The following is a 17,228-nucleotide window of genomic DNA, read 5'->3' on the forward strand; positions in this document are numbered from 1 at the left end:
ATACATCCCTAAGTCTGCTTTCTGGTCCCCCGCCCCTAGAAGATGACTCAGAACCCAGAATAAAGCAAGCAAGAGGTGGAAAACACACCAATACAGGTGCAGTGTACTTCATCGCTTGAAAGATTTAATCTACTGATCTCTCAGCATTACTTTGTGAACAAATACTGATACATTTTGTACATACATGTTCTCAGAAGAAGTACAACCTGGAGAGCTCTTCCCAAGACTGCTGACCACCAGTATGTTTTGGGCAAACAAAAACAAAACCTTGAAGTCATAAAATTTAGATACACAGGCTGTTTAAGATTGGAGCACAGACTTGCCCCACATTAATGGAATTATTTCTTTTAAAGACTAAAAGGCAATCTAGCTGTAGAAGCTAACAATATACTGCTACAGAAGAGTTCATAACTTGTCATATATTAAGTCAGAGGAATACCTCCTGTTGCCCCTACTTTGATGGCTTCAGTAAATCAGACACTACTTTCTCACATTCTATCATCCTTGCTAGCAAGAAAAGCTGAGATCACTCCTGTCACTTTGCTCATTTTTCACTACATCTTTTTTATGATGCAGTGCTAAGTATTACTTATAAGGAACAGAAGACAAAGTCAGAAAATCAAACATTACCATATAATAATATATATACACACACTCCTCCAAGCATATTTTATATTGAACAGAATCTGTCACACACAATATACCCCTATGAATTTAATTTTTGAGAGCAAAAGAATGCAAAGATTCAATGATATTCATCATTCTAACAAAAGTAGATCTTAGAGAAAGCTGATCATCTACCTCATTGTACACAGCTCAATGATCAACATGGATGATTGGAACTTACAACAGGACAGTACTTCAGATTTGCAGAGAACACAGCAGGAAACCTAACACTACATTACAGAAAAGGGGTACAGCAATGGTTTGTCTAGAGGTACCCAAGGTAGCCTGAGTGCAGAGAATAAAATTGCCACAGCAGCATGGAGCTCAGTGAAGGCTGCAACAAACACCTCACCACCCAGGTAGGTACTCAGGCAATTGCCTACTCAGATCTCCATGCTACCATAACTAATCCTGCCCTCAGTAGCAGAGTTCATCTAGATTAAAACTAACATGGGCATTTCCTTAGTACACTCTATTTTGACAGTCACCTCCATGGCATGTCTTGAGGGTAAACAATAAAGCTAAGGTGATGGTCTAGCTCTCCAAAGGTTCAAATCAACATTTCCTTTTTGCATGGCTATCAACTCTGGCCTCCAATTTTCCCTCAGTATGTTGTAAACTTTTCATAAGTCTTTGTATGGATGTGGTGTGTGGAACCAAGATAACAAAGGCTTATATGGACAAGCCGCTCTTGAGAAAAAAACATTTTGCACACATTACTAAAAACAATGTTGCAAAGAGGCTGAGAAAGCTCTTTGCTACATCTATGTTGACAAGCATAACTCAGTTTGATTTATAAATAAAACACTACAGGATTATATTAAGGACACTGTGGCATACTTTGAACAACAGCAGACTGCTTCTTCTGCAGTGGAGGATGGCGGTGGAGGGAAGTGGAGGAAGAAGAAAGCCCTGCCTCTCCAGGACCCTATTGCTTCCCACTCCTTCCCACCTACTCAACTGCACCAGGAGAAAATTCTCCTCTCTGCCCCAGCACCACCTTGGTATGAACAACAAGCAAAATAGCCAAGGGCTCCTCTGAACTCCAAGTGGGCAGTGGGTTACATGAAGGGAAATAGAATAATCTTGAGGATAAGTATGGCCCCCATATACCACAGAGCCTTATTTGGATGCCCAGTTCTCACATTGCAAAGCCTATAGTTGTAAATGGAAGGAATTAGCTTTACTGCCTCATAACAGTCAGCCAAGATGATGAACTTGAAGCAGTTCTCAATTTCCTCTGGTTTTGTTTCTAGAAAGCTCAGTCATAAGAAGAATCACTTTCCATCTTGATTTTGCTGCAGTCAATGAGCAGGCATCAGGGTGCCTCTTTCTATGCAAAGAAGGGCCTTCCCCTCAGAGGGATTTACAAACTGCAGCCTACATAGTGTAACTTTACCCAGAGGTGTAATAACACCCCTTTCATAGAACAAGAACAGGTATTAGTACTACTATAATTTATTTATGAAGGCAGATTAGAAGCTAAGTCAATTGCTTTTAAAGCCCTTTATGCACCTGTCCACATAACTATGCCGTTGTTGGCAGATCTTTTGTTTATGCAAAGTTCACCTTATGCAGAGAGTCAGAGGGAGGCCAGTCTGCCACTCACCCTGGGAGCACAAGGTGGATCTCAGCACAAGAAGCAGCTGATTTTCCAACACAGTGGCAGCAAGAGGACAAGTTATAAACTACTGCTCCACTCACAGGCAAATACCTTCCTTGAGTAAATACACCCAGCACCACTAAAGAAGCCATTTGTCCTATATATGTATGTTGTATTCTCCTAGTCTTGGCACATGGCAGAGTTATGTCTCAAACAGCCTGCAGGAGCCCAGCATGCTCTGCCCAGCCCGGGGTAGCACTGCACCAGCCTACCAAGCACAAACTGCTTCAGAAAGTAAAATCACTTTCCCACCGCCCCAGCAAGCTACGCAGCCATGTGCATGCATGGCACTAATACCCAAGACAACCTGTTCCCTCTACGTGTTTGGCCCACTTTACAAGCTAGTGCAGAACAGCCACGCGTACCCTTTGCGGTGGTTTGCTGTCCTGAGATAAGGGGGAGGAGGTGTATTCCCACCTCTTCCAATTCAGGCACAAACGGAATCCATGAGAACTGTGACGTATCCCACACTAAGTGCTTCCTTCCTTGGCATACATCTTGGCTCTCAGTCTTTTGGAAAAAGAGACTGAGGACAAAATGTCGCTAAACTATTTTTAAATAAAAAGTAAGACTGATTCCTTGCCCAACCTGTGTTCTAATGCTCTCTTCCAAGCACACTTATTTTTAAAATTGTTATTGTTATCACCTTGTGGAGGTTTGTAGTGTTCAATTTCCTTATTAGAGGTGCACTCTGTGGAGTTCAGTATTAGGGAGAGTTTACCAGGGTTGTCATTTTACAAAAGGGTGATGAACAGGTAGTTGAACCAGTCAGTGAATCTATACTTGGAATCAGAAAATATTTTCTGAAAGTCAGAAGTCCAAAGGTTTTGGCTTTTTGTTTTCGTTTTTTTGTTTTGTTTCTTTAAACTTAAAACACAACAGAGGGTGTGTAACCCTTACTAGTCTTTTAGCTCATTTCAAGACCAACACAGAGAAATGGCTGTTCTTTTCAAGTTGAATGTCCACACTCTGCAACTAACACTCTTCAGTAAAGGTTGAGACATACAGAGGAAGGAGAACTAGAACTAACCATTACCTTGTGGATATTTGTCAAAGGGGGTAATGGGATCAAACAGGAAGAGTTCATTCATAGTAAAACATGAAAAGCATCTTGGACATATAAAAGCAACCCAAAGTGCAATCTGGTGAAAGGCTAACACACCCTTGTGGGGAGCAGGAGACTCAAGCTGAACAAGTCTTCTAATCTGCAATTAGAGAACATTTACCCAATCCAAATTTCAGAAAAAGCCATGGCAGAAAATTTGGCAGTTTATCAGAACCAGTATTTTTTCATTTGTGACACCGTTATTACAAAGTTCTCCCCATTGCTAATGCATAACAAAACAGGTCAGTAGAGAAGCTAAATCCACCCTATCTGACCAACACAGGATGCACAATCGGTTTGAAGAAAGACAACGACTTCTCAACACCAGTTATTGAAGGTAACTTGGTGTGTGTCATTACAACTGCTCTGTTCTATTAAAAGCTCCATGGTTTAGTGGTGGAATTGGCACTGTTAGGTTTATGGTTGGACTCGATGATTGTAAGGGTCTTTTCCAACCTAAATGATTCTGTGATTCTACAAATACTTTTACTTGAGCTAGTCTGGCTGATTTCATGTGAACTGATAAGCACTCCCAAATCAAGCTGGACTACTGAAATGAGGGCAAATCATTAATCACAATAGCAGTTTAGCTTTTCATATGCAGTATGACAGCAAACACCACGTCGAGAAATGAGAATATTATGTTCTTATATTAGAAAGGAGATAGGAAGAAAAGGGGTAGGAGAAAACTCCTCTACTACTTGAAATACAAAAAAAAAACTTTCCCAAAGAGCATAGTGTCAAAGATGAAATACTCTCCCCTGATTTTATGGAATCATTTATCGCTACCTTTGACATCAAATGGAAACTGACTGAACTTGAAAGATCTAAAGGCCGCTGCCACTTTCATTCCATTCTTAAGATAAACCATGCCCGCTCTATCTCAGTTTGGTTGACTTGGTGACTCTGGCTGTACCAGCCACTCAAAGCAACACGATGCTTGTGACCATTGCAAAGTACATGCCTCTTTACATTCTCCAAGGCTAAGCTTCATTGTCTCAAACCATAGGCTGTTTCCCTGACTTTCATCAGACCCATACAGACCCAACCTGAGTTATTAGTCAGCACACCAATGGCCCCCAAAAGGCATTATATCTCACACCTACACTACTACAGAAACACATCCATTCCGATTAACTGGTCTACTGCATTCTTCAGTTCTCCCAAATACTTTATTTTATTAACTATCATTTTCCCTTTTTCAACTATCACTCAGATATGGGTGACTCATATCACACTCTGTTGTAAAGCTAAAATAACTGTCTTTAACCTAGAGATAGCTTGTTCTGAGCATGATTGGACAAAAATCTCACAACACAAGCCTTTCCAGTGTCATCAACACTGAAGACTAGATCAGCAACCCTGAGAACAAACCCATCCACCCAAGCATGGACAAGCACGCAGTATTACTCGCTCTTACACAGTGACCAGCCTGCAGTATAGAGGAGCCTAGATTGAGGGCAGCTAAAAGATTCAGTCTGGAGACTCTGAAGTAGCTGATGTCTCTGCACAAAGTAGCCAAAAGGAAGAACAGGGTAGAATAGATTGCATGAAAAATAATAACAACATACCTATATATATACTTGTATACAGCTGTACAGTATCATCTACATTCCACGGCTTCAAACATATACTATGCTACCAGGCAAAAAGTAAAAACCTAGCCATATTCATGACACTGTTCGTACATACAAATGAACTGCACTTGCAAACTCACTACACTTCAGGGACATACACACAGCAAAAATGAAACTTTTCAGCAGGAACATCCTCTCTATTACAGAAATAATGAAAAGGCACCCCCAATTTATTTGGGCCTATACATGCTGATGCAGCTGTGAAATTTAAGTCAAAAGTGTGTTTAAAAAAATGCTTTGAATAGTTGCACATCAGAGTCACTGATGAGAGATAAATAACCCCTAGTGACCTCCAATTTGAGGCATGTGGCAGATTTCTCCCTCAAGCAGTTCATTGTGAATACTAACAATGCTTTCCCTTTTCAGGTTCCTAGTAGCAGAACAGGTGACCTGAAGGAAACCACTTCGCTGTATTTTGCAACACAATTCTTAAATGCTGGATTGGAGGGCTATTTTCCCTGGTATGAAACCATCCATAATTCACTCAGCATTGACAGTGACATCACACTTGAATCATCTTTTGGGAGCCTCAAAAGGCATGCACTTTGCAACAGTTTCATATTTAGAAAGTACTTTTGAGTTTCAGAAAGGCGCAGGGAGATCTCTCTGGAAGGTGGACACATTTAACAGGACACTCCAGCTACTGAACAGTCACATTACCATATTTTTTTCACAGCTTCCATGGAGAATGCTCTCTGCTGTAAATTGAGTGCCATTATGTGGAAGTCCAAAGTTGCACTGCAATAAATCAGTGCTGAATGGCAGTCATAGCTCTTTAAAAGCAAATATATAAGCAGACTGATAATATCAACAAAACCACACATGCTCTGATAATCCACTGTTGACGGGTGGAGATTCTACCAACCTCCTACTAATGAGGAAGAAATTAATGGATACAGGTATCATTCATTCCACTGGAATATCTGTTTAGTCAAGTGTCAGTGAACTGTCATGTTTCCCAGCAGTTACAAAGGTCTGGTCCTTCTACAAATAATATCCTGATCTTATGCTTTCATCTTCCCCAGAAATTAAAAATAATTGCAACCCCTGCTTCTTGCAATGCTTACAGGCTGCCTGCTGTACTCTACATTATCACTATATGAATATATTGAATACATACCGATGCAGCTTAAGGTCTGAAATGCCTATTCAAAGAAAAAAGTTTACAACTGGCTTAAGAAAGAAGCACATGAAATCAAATACTTTTCCTTTTTTTACTGTTATTTCACAGTCCTGAACAGTATTCACACATGAAACACTTAAACCAAAATCATAAACAAAATTATGCATGTTAGAAAGATTGAAAGCATCATTGAAAGTGACTTGTTAACACTGTAAGTGTACAGATAATGCATCTCAGCAAGTTCAGTTATAATTTGGTCAATATTTCTCATGTGGCTTAATGGAACATGATGGATAGCCAAACGAGAGGCATTCTTCCTTCAACATTCTGAGTCAATCAAGTATCCCTATATAAAAGAGCAAAACATTTCAGCAGAACAGGACATTTCAACAAAGCATACACCTCTTCACACAAATGCAAGTGCTGTAGGAAGCAGTGATGACTTTTACATAGGTTGCTTTGAATCCTGTTTCAGAACTTTTCTACCATTTCCCTCAAGACAAAATATGAAAATACTTTAAAAAACAAAATGAAATCTTACGGCTTGAAATGCAGTACGCCAGCCTGCAGTTGATCCTCCTGAACAGCTGCTTGTTGATTGGCCAAAGTATAAGTGTAAAGAGTTGAATGAAGTTAATGATCAGTCCTGACACTATAAATATGTAGCAGATCAGAAGGTGGCAAATGAATTGAGACTTCAGAAAGCCAACGATGTCCATGATTTGCTGAGAAAGCAAGAGGGTACCTTCAGACCCAAAATTCAGAAGACAACCTGCAAAACCAAACAGTATCAGCGGTTACAGAGTGCATTTATTTTTATAAACAGACTGTTAATACAGATGTCCCATTTTACACTTATATACACTAAATACACTAAAATGAAAGTTAATTCTATTGTAGAAAAAGGCCTGATGACAATATTTGCAAAAGTAAGCATGGAAAGAGAACACCATATTTCTGAATCAATTTACATTTGGCTTTGGAAACAAATTTTCACATTTCAGTCCTAATTCTGCAAAACCCATGAGCGTATAGCTCCATTTCATGGACTACAATAAACCTCTATCAAGTCTTTATTGATAAAATATGAACAAATAATCCAGTTATGAAGTACAGACAATTCAAATCAAAATATAAGACATATATGCTATGGCCTCTGCTATCTTCAAGAGCAGCTCCATAGCAAACACAAGCTTTAGAGCTTTAAGTTAGAAGTCATGTCTTTCTCTACACGCTATGCCAGCCTGCTCCCCAACCAAGAGGTAACAGCAACCCTTTAATTCTAGCTTTATTGGCTTGTTCCCTTGTCACATTCAAATATCAGTTGATTTTGGCAAGAGAATAAAAGCTTCACTATGCACAATAAACACAATTTATTCAATTATTCCTTGACACTGTAATTCTGTCAGTTACACTCCATAAACCCAGAAAGGAAACATCAATAACAGTACTAACCCATGATCCAGCAGTATTTCCAGAAAAAAATCAACTCTTAGGTCACTTAAGAAATGTTTGTGTAATTTTGGAAAGGAACAGTCCAACCTTAGCAGTTGAACATCTCGAGGAAGTGTCCTCTGCCAAGTATTCTGGCCTACCAAATACTGTATTGACCTCCGCCCCACCATCACTACCACCAACGCCAGTCTCATTTGTTAGGAGAAAAAACATGAAGACGTGATCTCTCAGTAAACAACACTCCAGTATTTTGAATACAGTTAAGCAGGAGGTGCTGCCATCCTGTTTCATTCCTACACTGTTTCTCCCTCCTAGGCTTAAGAGAGTTTGCCCAGGGAGGAAGCCCTGAGATGGTATTTCTGAATGTGCCAGTCATAGGCAATAACAAAACAGCAGCTGTCAGCATCCCAGGGAATTAACTGATGAAAAAAATCTTTATGCCTATCCTTTTAGTTTATATGAGACCTCATTATGTGAAGCACTGAGTCTAGATCAGTGTCCTGAAACATTTGTTTTACTGCCCTTGCTGACTATGCTTACCACAGCGAAGAGCACACACAAGAATTGCTGCAAAGAGAGAGGAAGTTGTTTAGCCAGGTTTCCAACTGCAAGGAAGATGAAGAAAAATTTAAGAAAAAATATTTCTGTATTGTTGTATAATTTATATAAAGAATTTATGGCAGTCCCAAACCTATTGTTAGCAGATAAAATGTGCCCTTTGTGTATGACAGACTCTGTTCCCTTTATCTTGCTGTACTATTCAGTACCAGAGCAGACACCATCTGTAGCTCAGAATGGCAGAACAGGCCTCTGTTCATTGTAGTAACTACTGTCATGATACTTGCAAAAAGCTTTTCCAGTTTTAACAAATCATTCTATTAAAGATAGGTTTCTGAGGGTGGCAGAAAATTTATTAGCATGGGCTTTGACCAAAGGCTTTGTTTTCGCTGAAGGCCAAGTAGAATGAGAAATGTTGTCTAGTAGGAACCATTGCAATGATTCATGCCCCAGCCCCTCCATCACACACTCTGAAGATAGAGCCAAACCCTTTAAAAAAAAAAAAAAGCAAACCCAAGTTTTGAGCTGGTTTACAGTGAAAGATACAAGATTTCACTTCCCTAATTCAGACTACCTTACCTCACCAAGTAGCAGGATTAGGTGACTTCTTTAAAACAGTCAGTCAGAATGGAAGTAACCAGTTACTTGCAAGCGGATGGTTTAAATGACTGTGCAGTGCCTAAAACCCTGATGACTGGGTTTATCCCAGCATCCTTGGCTAAAACTGATCAAAAGTTTTTTGTGCTAGCTGGCCTGTTTAATTCCACCCCACAGAATCACTCTAATCTAATGTAATTCCCAGAGATCAGTAAGGGACTGGATTAAAAAAATCCACATAAGATAAAAGCACTGTCTACTTACAGTGGAGACCTAAAAATTCACTATTTTATATAATCAACAGAAATCTACTGTAGTAAGTAGTTGATCGACAGACTTTGTGACAAGAAAGAATTCACCAGAACATTAGTCCACCAATTCATTTTTTTCAATGTAATAGTAATCAAACTGCATTAAAATGTTATGTTTATGTGAATCTTTTACTTCACACTGCATCTTTAAAACAAAACTTCACAGAATTAAACAAAGATGAGATGACCCTGATAAAACACAATTACTGTCTTACAATTTTATGAAGCCACAATGGAATGTCTGAAAGTAATTTATTCCTTGCTTTTGTACCTCAGTCATCAAATTTCAATTCTGTAAAGCTTCTAAGACATATTTTAAAGGCAAACTAAATCTACTTAAGCAGTACTAGTGAAATGCATCTAACCGAACTTGCTTGTAAAAGGAACAGAAATTAGAGCCACTGCTTAAATTTTGCTTTTCTGAAAAGTAGGGAGACCAGAGAGATTAATTTTCTCTTCTGATTAAAAGCGAGCTGTTTTCCCTGCAAAATTTGCAACCCAAACATTGTATACAGACTGCTAGTTAAGTGTTCTGTTTGCATAGGCATAAGATCATTCTTAGAAGATTAATATGATACTTTTTGGACTGTTTTCATTACCCAAACTCCAAGAAATAGTTTATTCTTGGTACAAGCAACAAAAAAGCAGAAATTTATTTTCAAGAATCAATTCTGACCTTGTGAAAGAGGTCTAGAAGCTTGCTTTTGAAGAGTTCATAGGAACTTCCTCCACTTGCTCTTTTTCTTACTAAATTCCTCATGGGTAACATCAACGTTAACACCAGTTTAAGTGATAAAGAATCAGGTCTTTAATTCTTAATCCTTGATGCTGGTTTAATAAATTACACTGGTTTCCTTATAGATGATGAGTGAAAATTACAGCAATCTTTTGAAAACAAAAGGGCAAATCAATGCATTTTCTCAGAAGCTATTAGGATCGGAGAGTTGCCAAGAAGCTCTCTTCTATCAAACACCCCTTAAAATGAATTAGGAGAAAATGGCCAGCCAGAGCATCAAAAACAGATAGGGACATTCTTTAATAAAAGTTTTCCTTTGGATATAAAATAAAAGACTCAAACCTCAAATGTCTGTCTAGGGAGCAAGTCAACAAGCATTTATTCATGTGACTAAGAGATCACAGGATCAGGTTTAACAGCAAACTCCATGACTATGCATTCTACCTCTTTTCCCCCCAGGTTTCATTCTTCAGCAAGATCCCACTGTGTCTTCTACATCAACTGTTCTCAGCATTTCACAGAATAACAGAATCATCAAGGTTGGAAAAGACCTTGAAGATCATCTACTCCAACCATTAACCTAACACTGACAGTTCCCAACTACACCATATCCCTCAGCGCTATGTCAACTCTACTCTTCAACACCTCCAGGGATGGGGACTCCACCACCTCCCTGGGCAGCCCATTCCAACACCTAACAACCCGTTCTGTAAAGAAATGCTTCCTAATATCCAGTCTAAACCTTCCCTGGCACAACTTGAGGCCATTACCTCTTGTCCTATCGCTTGTTACTTGGTTAAAGAGACTCATCCCCAGCTCTCTGCAACCTCCTTTCAGGTAGTTGTAGAGGGCGATGAGGTCTCCCCTCAGCCTCCTCTTCTCCAGACTAAACAACCCCAGTTCCCTTGGCTGCTCCTCATACGACATGTGCTCCAGACCCTTCACCAGCTTTGTTGCCCTTCTTTGGACACGCTCGAGTAATTCAATGCCCTTTTTGTAGTGAGGGGCCCAAAACTGAACACAGTCATCGAGGTGCGGCCTCACCAGTGCCGAGTACAGGGGTAAGATCACTTCCCTGTCCCTGCTGGCCACGCTATTGCTGATGCAAGCCAGGATGCCATTGGCCTTCTTGGCCACCTGGGCACACTGCTGGCTCATGTTCAGCTGGCTGTCAATCAACACCCCCAGGTCCCTCTCTGACTGGCAGCTCTCCAGCCACTCCTCCCCAAGCCTGTAGCGCTGCTGGGGGTTGTTGTGGCTGAAGTGCAGCACCCGGCATTTGGCCTTATTGAAACTCCTACAGTTGGCCTTAGCCCATCGCTCCAGCCTGTCCAGATCTCTCTGCAGAGCCTCCCTACCCTCGAGCAGATCAACACTCCCACCCAACTTGGTGTCATCTGCAAACTTACTGAGGGTGCACTCGATCCCCTCGTCTAGGTCATCAATAAAGATGTTAAACAGGAGTGGCCCCAAAACCAAGCCCTGGGGGACACCACTCGTGACTGGCCGCCAACTGGATTTAACTCCGTTCACCACCACTCTCTAGGCATGGCCATCGAGCCAGTTTTTTACCCAGTAAAGCATGTGCCCATCCAAGCCACGAGCAGCCAGTTCTGCCAGGAGAATGCTGTGGGAAACAGTGTCAAAGGCCTTACTAAAGTCAAGGTAGACAACATCCACAGCCTTTCCCTCATCCAATAAGCAGGTCGCCCTGTCGTAGAAGGAGAGAAGGAGATCAGGTTTGTCAGGCAGGACCTGCCTTTCATAAACCCATGCTGACTGGGCCTGATCATCTGGTTGTCCCACATGTGTTGTGTGATGGTACTCAGGATGAGCTGCTCCATCAGCTTCCCAGGCACCAAAGTCAAGCTGACAGGCCTGTAATTTCCCGGATCATCCTTCCGACCCTTCTTATAGATGGGCGTCACATTGGCCAATTTCCAATCTGTCGGGACCTCCTTGGTCAGCCAGGACTGCTGGTAAATGATGGAAAGCGGCTTGGCGAGCACCCCAGCCAGCTCCTTCAGCACCCTCGGGTGTATCCCATCCGGTCCCATAGACTTGTGTGTGTCTATGTGATGCAGTAGGTCACTATCTCCTCCTGGATTGCGGGGGGGTCGTTCTCCCAGTCTCTGCCTTCTGGCTGAGGACGCTGGATTCCCTCAGTACAACTAGTCTTGTTATTAAAGACTGAGGCAAAGAAGGCATTAAGCACCTCAGCCTTTTCCTCATCACTTGTTACCATGTTTCCTCCTGTGTCTAGCAGGGGATAGAGATTCTCCCTAGTCTTTCTTTTGCTGTTGACATACTTACAGAAACATTTCTTGTTGTCCTTGATAGCTGAAGCCAGATTAATTTCTAGCTGGGCTTTAGACCTCCGGATTTCCGCCCTGCACAGCCTCACAGCATCTTTGTAATCACTGTGAGTGGCTAGCCACTTCTTCCAAAGGCCGTAAACTCTCCTTTTCTCCCTGAGTTGCAGCCAAAGCTCCCTGTTCAGACAGGGTGGTCTTCTCTGTTGCCGGCTTCTCTTACAGCACCTGGGGACAGCCTGCTCCTGTGCCATTAAGACTTGCTTCTTAAAGAGTGCCCAGCCTTCCTGGACTCCTATACCCTTCAGGATTGTCTCCCAAGGGATCCTGTCAAGCAGGTGCCTAAACAAGACAAAGTCAGCCCCTTTGGAAGTCCAGGATGTCAGTCCTGCTGCCCCCTCTCCTGGCCTCCCTAAGAATAGAGGACTCTATTATTTCATGATCACTGTGCCCTAGTTGGCCTCCAACCGCCACATCATCCACCAGTCCTTCTCTGTTCACAAAGAGGATGTCCAGCAGGGCACCTTCTCTGGTCGGTTCACTCACCAGCTGTGTCAGGAAGTTATCTCCCACACATTCCAGGCATCTCTGGGACTGGTCCTGCTCTGCTGTGTTGTACTTCCAGCAGATATCTGGGAAGTTGAAGTCTCCCACAAGAACAATGGCAAGCGATCATGAGATTTCTCCTAAGTGCCTATACAGTATTTCATCCACCTCTCTGTCCTGGGTGGGTGGCCTATAGTAGACTCCTACTACAACACCTGCCCTGTTGGCCTTCCCCCTGATTCTAACGCAAAGACATTCCACCCTGTTTTCACTATGCTTGTGCTTGAAGCAATCATAACAGTCCCTAACATACAGTGCTACCCCACCACCTCTCCTTGCTTGTCTGTCCCTCCTAAAGAGCTTGTAGCCATCAACTGGCACACTCCAGTCATGGGAGACATCCCACCATGTTTCTGTGATAGCCACTACATCATAATTTTCCTGTTGCATCATGGCTTCAAGCTCCTCCTGTTTGTTACCCATGCTGTGTGCATTGGTATACATGCACTTCAGATGGGCTGATGTCCCCAGCACCTTTTTGCATTTAGAGGTCCTAAGTCCAGCCTGATCTTTCACAGGTGTTACCACAGTTACTGATCCATCAATATCCCTTGCATCTTTATTGTGCTGCATGTCTCCATCCCTTGCCTCCATGGGGATAGCAGGGTGAGGGTCATCGCTGGCACAACATCCCACAAACTCTGGTAATCTACCCTGGGGCTTATGACTGGGAGTTCCAGGTTTGTCCCCTTCCCCCTTCAAATCTAGTTTAAAGCTCTCTCAATTGAGCCGAGCTAACTCCTGCCCCAAAATCCTTTTCCCCCTCTGGGACAGGTGCATCCCATCTGATGCCAAAAGGCCTGGCGTCCTGTATACTAACCCGTGATTGAAAAATCCAAATCCCTTCTGCCTAAAATAACTGACCAGGAGGACACAGAAGAAAAGGCAATGTTACACCAGTGATATGCAAGGTGAACACCTCTCTCCTGGCAGAGACTGCTGCCAATTAACAATGCTATTTTGTACTTCAAAGTCTGTAAGTTTCAAGACTACAACTACAGATCTTATAAAGAATACAACTGTTTATGCTTTTACAGAGAGCATAAGAACAAAGCAAAGAACTCTCACCCATCTTGTCCAAAGTTTGTGTAGTAAACCGAGTCCCTGGAGTATGGAAAGCAACATGGTACCTACCTAACAGCATCTGGACTAAGCTAACATTGTCCGTGCTTAGGAATAGATGCAAGACAGCACTATACCTGGTTATTTTCAGAACAGCGTATTTCAAACCTATGCAGAGGTTTTCACATATGTCTATGCTTTGATAAAGTCCTTAAATGTTTTGATGCAAGTTAAGAACAACCAAGCATTTTCTCATCTGAACCAGATTCTTGGATGGATGAGTTACAGAGACCAAGACTATGAAAATATGCTCAGGTCAGATTACAGCAGATTCTGTAGTGCCTCTACATGAATTTCACTTGCCATCAGAACAACACAGATAGTGGCACTGTATTTCATATCAGGGTCCATTTTAACAGTGCTTCTGTATATGAAATTTATATGCGAGGCAAGACACAGGTAGCCCTTGCGCTCTTCTCTTTCGGTCAGTGAGCATCAAGTTAGCAAAAGCGAGGTTGTGTCCATGTATGTATTTGCCTTTGAGAAGCATATATCTGTACATGCCACACACTGAAGAACAAGTCTGGAGGAATAATTATCCATCTATTTGCCTCATGCTTAATTAGGGTTTGAATCACTTCCTACCTCCCCCAAAGGCAACTATTAGAGCAGAGATATGCTAATCAGCTGATACAATGAACTTAAAAGGCGACAGAAAACTTTGCTGTGTGTGCACCCACCACTGAAGAACTGAAGACTGAGGAATGGGATGCTGCTAGATCTGGGTGCACCCACCGCCAAAGAACTGAAAACTGAGGACCAACAGGACGCTGCTGGATCCATGGTGGTGACTATTCCTGAGGCTATTCCAGATGCTTGCTTGATTTCTGTCTTTTCCTTCCATTCTGTCCTACCACTACCACTCTTAACTTTTAGTAATAAAAACTGGTTTGGGTGTACAGCATTTGACCTCGTTTGTGACTTAATCTCACTCTTGGGATCCTATCGAAACCTCCCCCAACATTGGATAAGGACAGTTGGGTTTATGTGGCAAGGTTTTGGTAGTGGGGGAAGTTGCAGGGATGGCCTCTGTGAGAAGACATCAGGAGCTGCCCCCAGCATCAACAGAGCCGGTTCCAGCCAGCTCCAGAAGGGATTCGTCGCAGGGCAAAGCTGAACCATCAGCGGCACTGGTGGCACCTCTGTGATAACACATTTAAGAAAGGGTAAAAAATGCTGCACAGCAGCTGTGAGTGAGGAGTGAGAAAGTTGTAAGAAACAGCCCTGCAGACAACAAGGTCAGTGAAGAAAGGGGGAAGGAGATGCTGCAGGCACCAGAGCAGCAATTCCCCTGTAGCCCATGGTGAAGAGTCCACTCAGGAGCAGGTTTTCTGGCAGGAACTGCAGCCTGTGGGGGACCCAGGCTGGAGAAGTGTGTTCCTGAAGGACCATACCCTGTGGGAGAGACCCCAACAGGAGCATGGGAACAGTGTGAGGAAGAAGGAGTGGCAGAGAGGAACTGTTATGGATTGACTGCAACCCCTATTCCCTATCTCCCTGTGCTGCTCAGGGTGCAGCAGGGAAGGTATAAGAGTCAGGAGTCAAGTTGAGCCTGGGAAGAAGAAAGGGCTTGGGGGGAAGGTAGTTTTAGTTTTGTCTCTGTTTTTCACTGCCCTACTCTGTTATCAATTGGCAATAAATTCATCTTCCCCAAGTGGAGGCTGTTTTGTCCATGATGGTAACTGGTGAGTAATCTTCCTGTCCTTACCTCAACCCATGAACATTTTCATCTTAATTTCTTCCCCTGTCCTGCTGAGGAAGGGGAGTGAGGGAACTGTTTGATGTGCACCTGGCAGCCAGCCAAGGTCAACCCATCACACCTCCTCAGAAAAGTCCCAAATCAGGGAAGAATTTGAACATATCTTAAGTCCTTCCCCCAAAGTTAAGGGAACTTAAGAATGTGTTTAGGTTTTCCTGAGGAGTCATGCATTCCTGAACTGCATATTTTTGTAACACACACAGCTACAAAGGAGAAATCAGTCACTTTGGCCGTTTCAAAGGCTGAAGAATGAATACCATTTACCAGCAAGTTCTAGGACTTCCAATTTATGGACTTACTATAAAACTGAATTTTTATTTATTTTCTATTGAGCTCAGAGAGAATTAGTGTAACAGAGAATAAACTGAAGAAATGAAAGTAACCCAGGAGTTTTTGACATGGTTACCATATCATAATGCCTTCCCTTTCCCCTTCTGTAATGTCATCCTGCCGTGATCTAATGTAGAGCAAGACAGCTATGCAAACTCTGCATGCCTGCCAGGACGCCAGTTCTCTCTGTGTGTACACATACTCTCTGCTGGTAAAATGCACAGCATACCTGCTGTCAGCCCTGACAGCCTCAGTGCTTGTCCCCTCACCACACAGAAATGAAATTGTTTATACAGCAAGGCAAGGGGGACGACGGCAGCCTGGGTGAGGTATGCATAGTGTGGGAAGGGGCAGGAAAGATGGGGAGCTGCTGCCCAAGTTCTGGTGAGAAGCAGTTCAGTCTTGCTCCTTCTTCCAGGAGCATGAAATATTCAGGAGGAGGGAGTTGAACAAGGAAACTGTAAGGAGCTGGGCTTAAACACAAAGCAATACAGAACTCCTTGGAGGTGCAGTGTTTAGGGACTGCAGGGCTTGATGCTGAGGGAGGCATTTATTTGAAGAAGGTAAAGCCCTTGAAGTTAAGCACTTCTGTTCCAAGCTCCTAGAAAGATCCTCAAAATATCTGTTGGGGTAAAGTACAGCAGTTATCTCAGGTGCAGAACATCAAGTTCACAAAAACAGCAGTGGAAGGCAGTTGCTCTTTCCAGTATGCCAAGTGTGGCTCTTCAACTGTTTCCCACCCAAGTTTCTGTATTTTAATACATTCATATATGTATGTATATATATGTACTTCTACAAAGCACGATTATCTGCAATTTGCTTCGGAAAAATAAGAGCTGCATTAAGATATTTAAGATCTGGAGGAGTCTATCAGAGTTCAGCCCCAGAGTTCAGTTCTAGGGACCACAGAGTCCCTCTGTTTCATCTTTTACTTCATCTGGGTTCACTAACCTTACTTGCACCACCACCAAGGGCAACATAACAACCACAAGTCAAATGCAGGAACTGAGCAAGGGAGGACTAAACAGCAAACAAAAATTTAAAAGACAGAATACTGAGAATCTAAGCAGGATGTGGGCAACACTGTCACAGAAATATAAGCAACCTGGATAGTTCCTCAAAAATAACTGAGTGAACAGCAGCAAAGAGTCTAGGAGAAGCAACTATATCATGTGCCCATAGCTAATCTAATATTTGCTCTGATAGACAACATCAAGTGCTTAGACAAAGGTAACCAGGCCCACACAT

At 42.4% G+C, this 17,228-nt stretch overlaps 1 protein-coding gene across 2 annotated transcripts in view; it reads right to left on the minus strand.

The window, feature by feature from the left end:
* Positions 1 to 17,228, minus strand: part of AGPAT4 (1-acylglycerol-3-phosphate O-acyltransferase 4) — an 86,783-nt gene that overhangs the window by 61,196 nt on the left and 8,359 nt on the right. Inside the window, exon 2 of one of the 2 annotated variants that reach the window (XM_074862985.1) lies at positions 6,736 to 6,966. In XM_074862985.1, coding sequence (XP_074719086.1) covers positions 6,736 to 6,913 — 178 coding nt within the window. In that variant the 5' untranslated portion in view covers positions 6,914 to 6,966. Of the gene's footprint in view, positions 1 to 6,735; positions 6,967 to 17,228 lie in introns of those variants that run through there. The other variant, XM_074862986.1, reaches the window with a different exon arrangement.

The sequence above is a fragment of the Strix uralensis genome, chromosome 3, assembly GCF_047716275.1.
Source record: "Strix uralensis isolate ZFMK-TIS-50842 chromosome 3, bStrUra1, whole genome shotgun sequence".
In the NCBI taxonomy this organism is placed as follows: Eukaryota; Metazoa; Chordata; class Aves; order Strigiformes; family Strigidae; genus Strix; species Strix uralensis.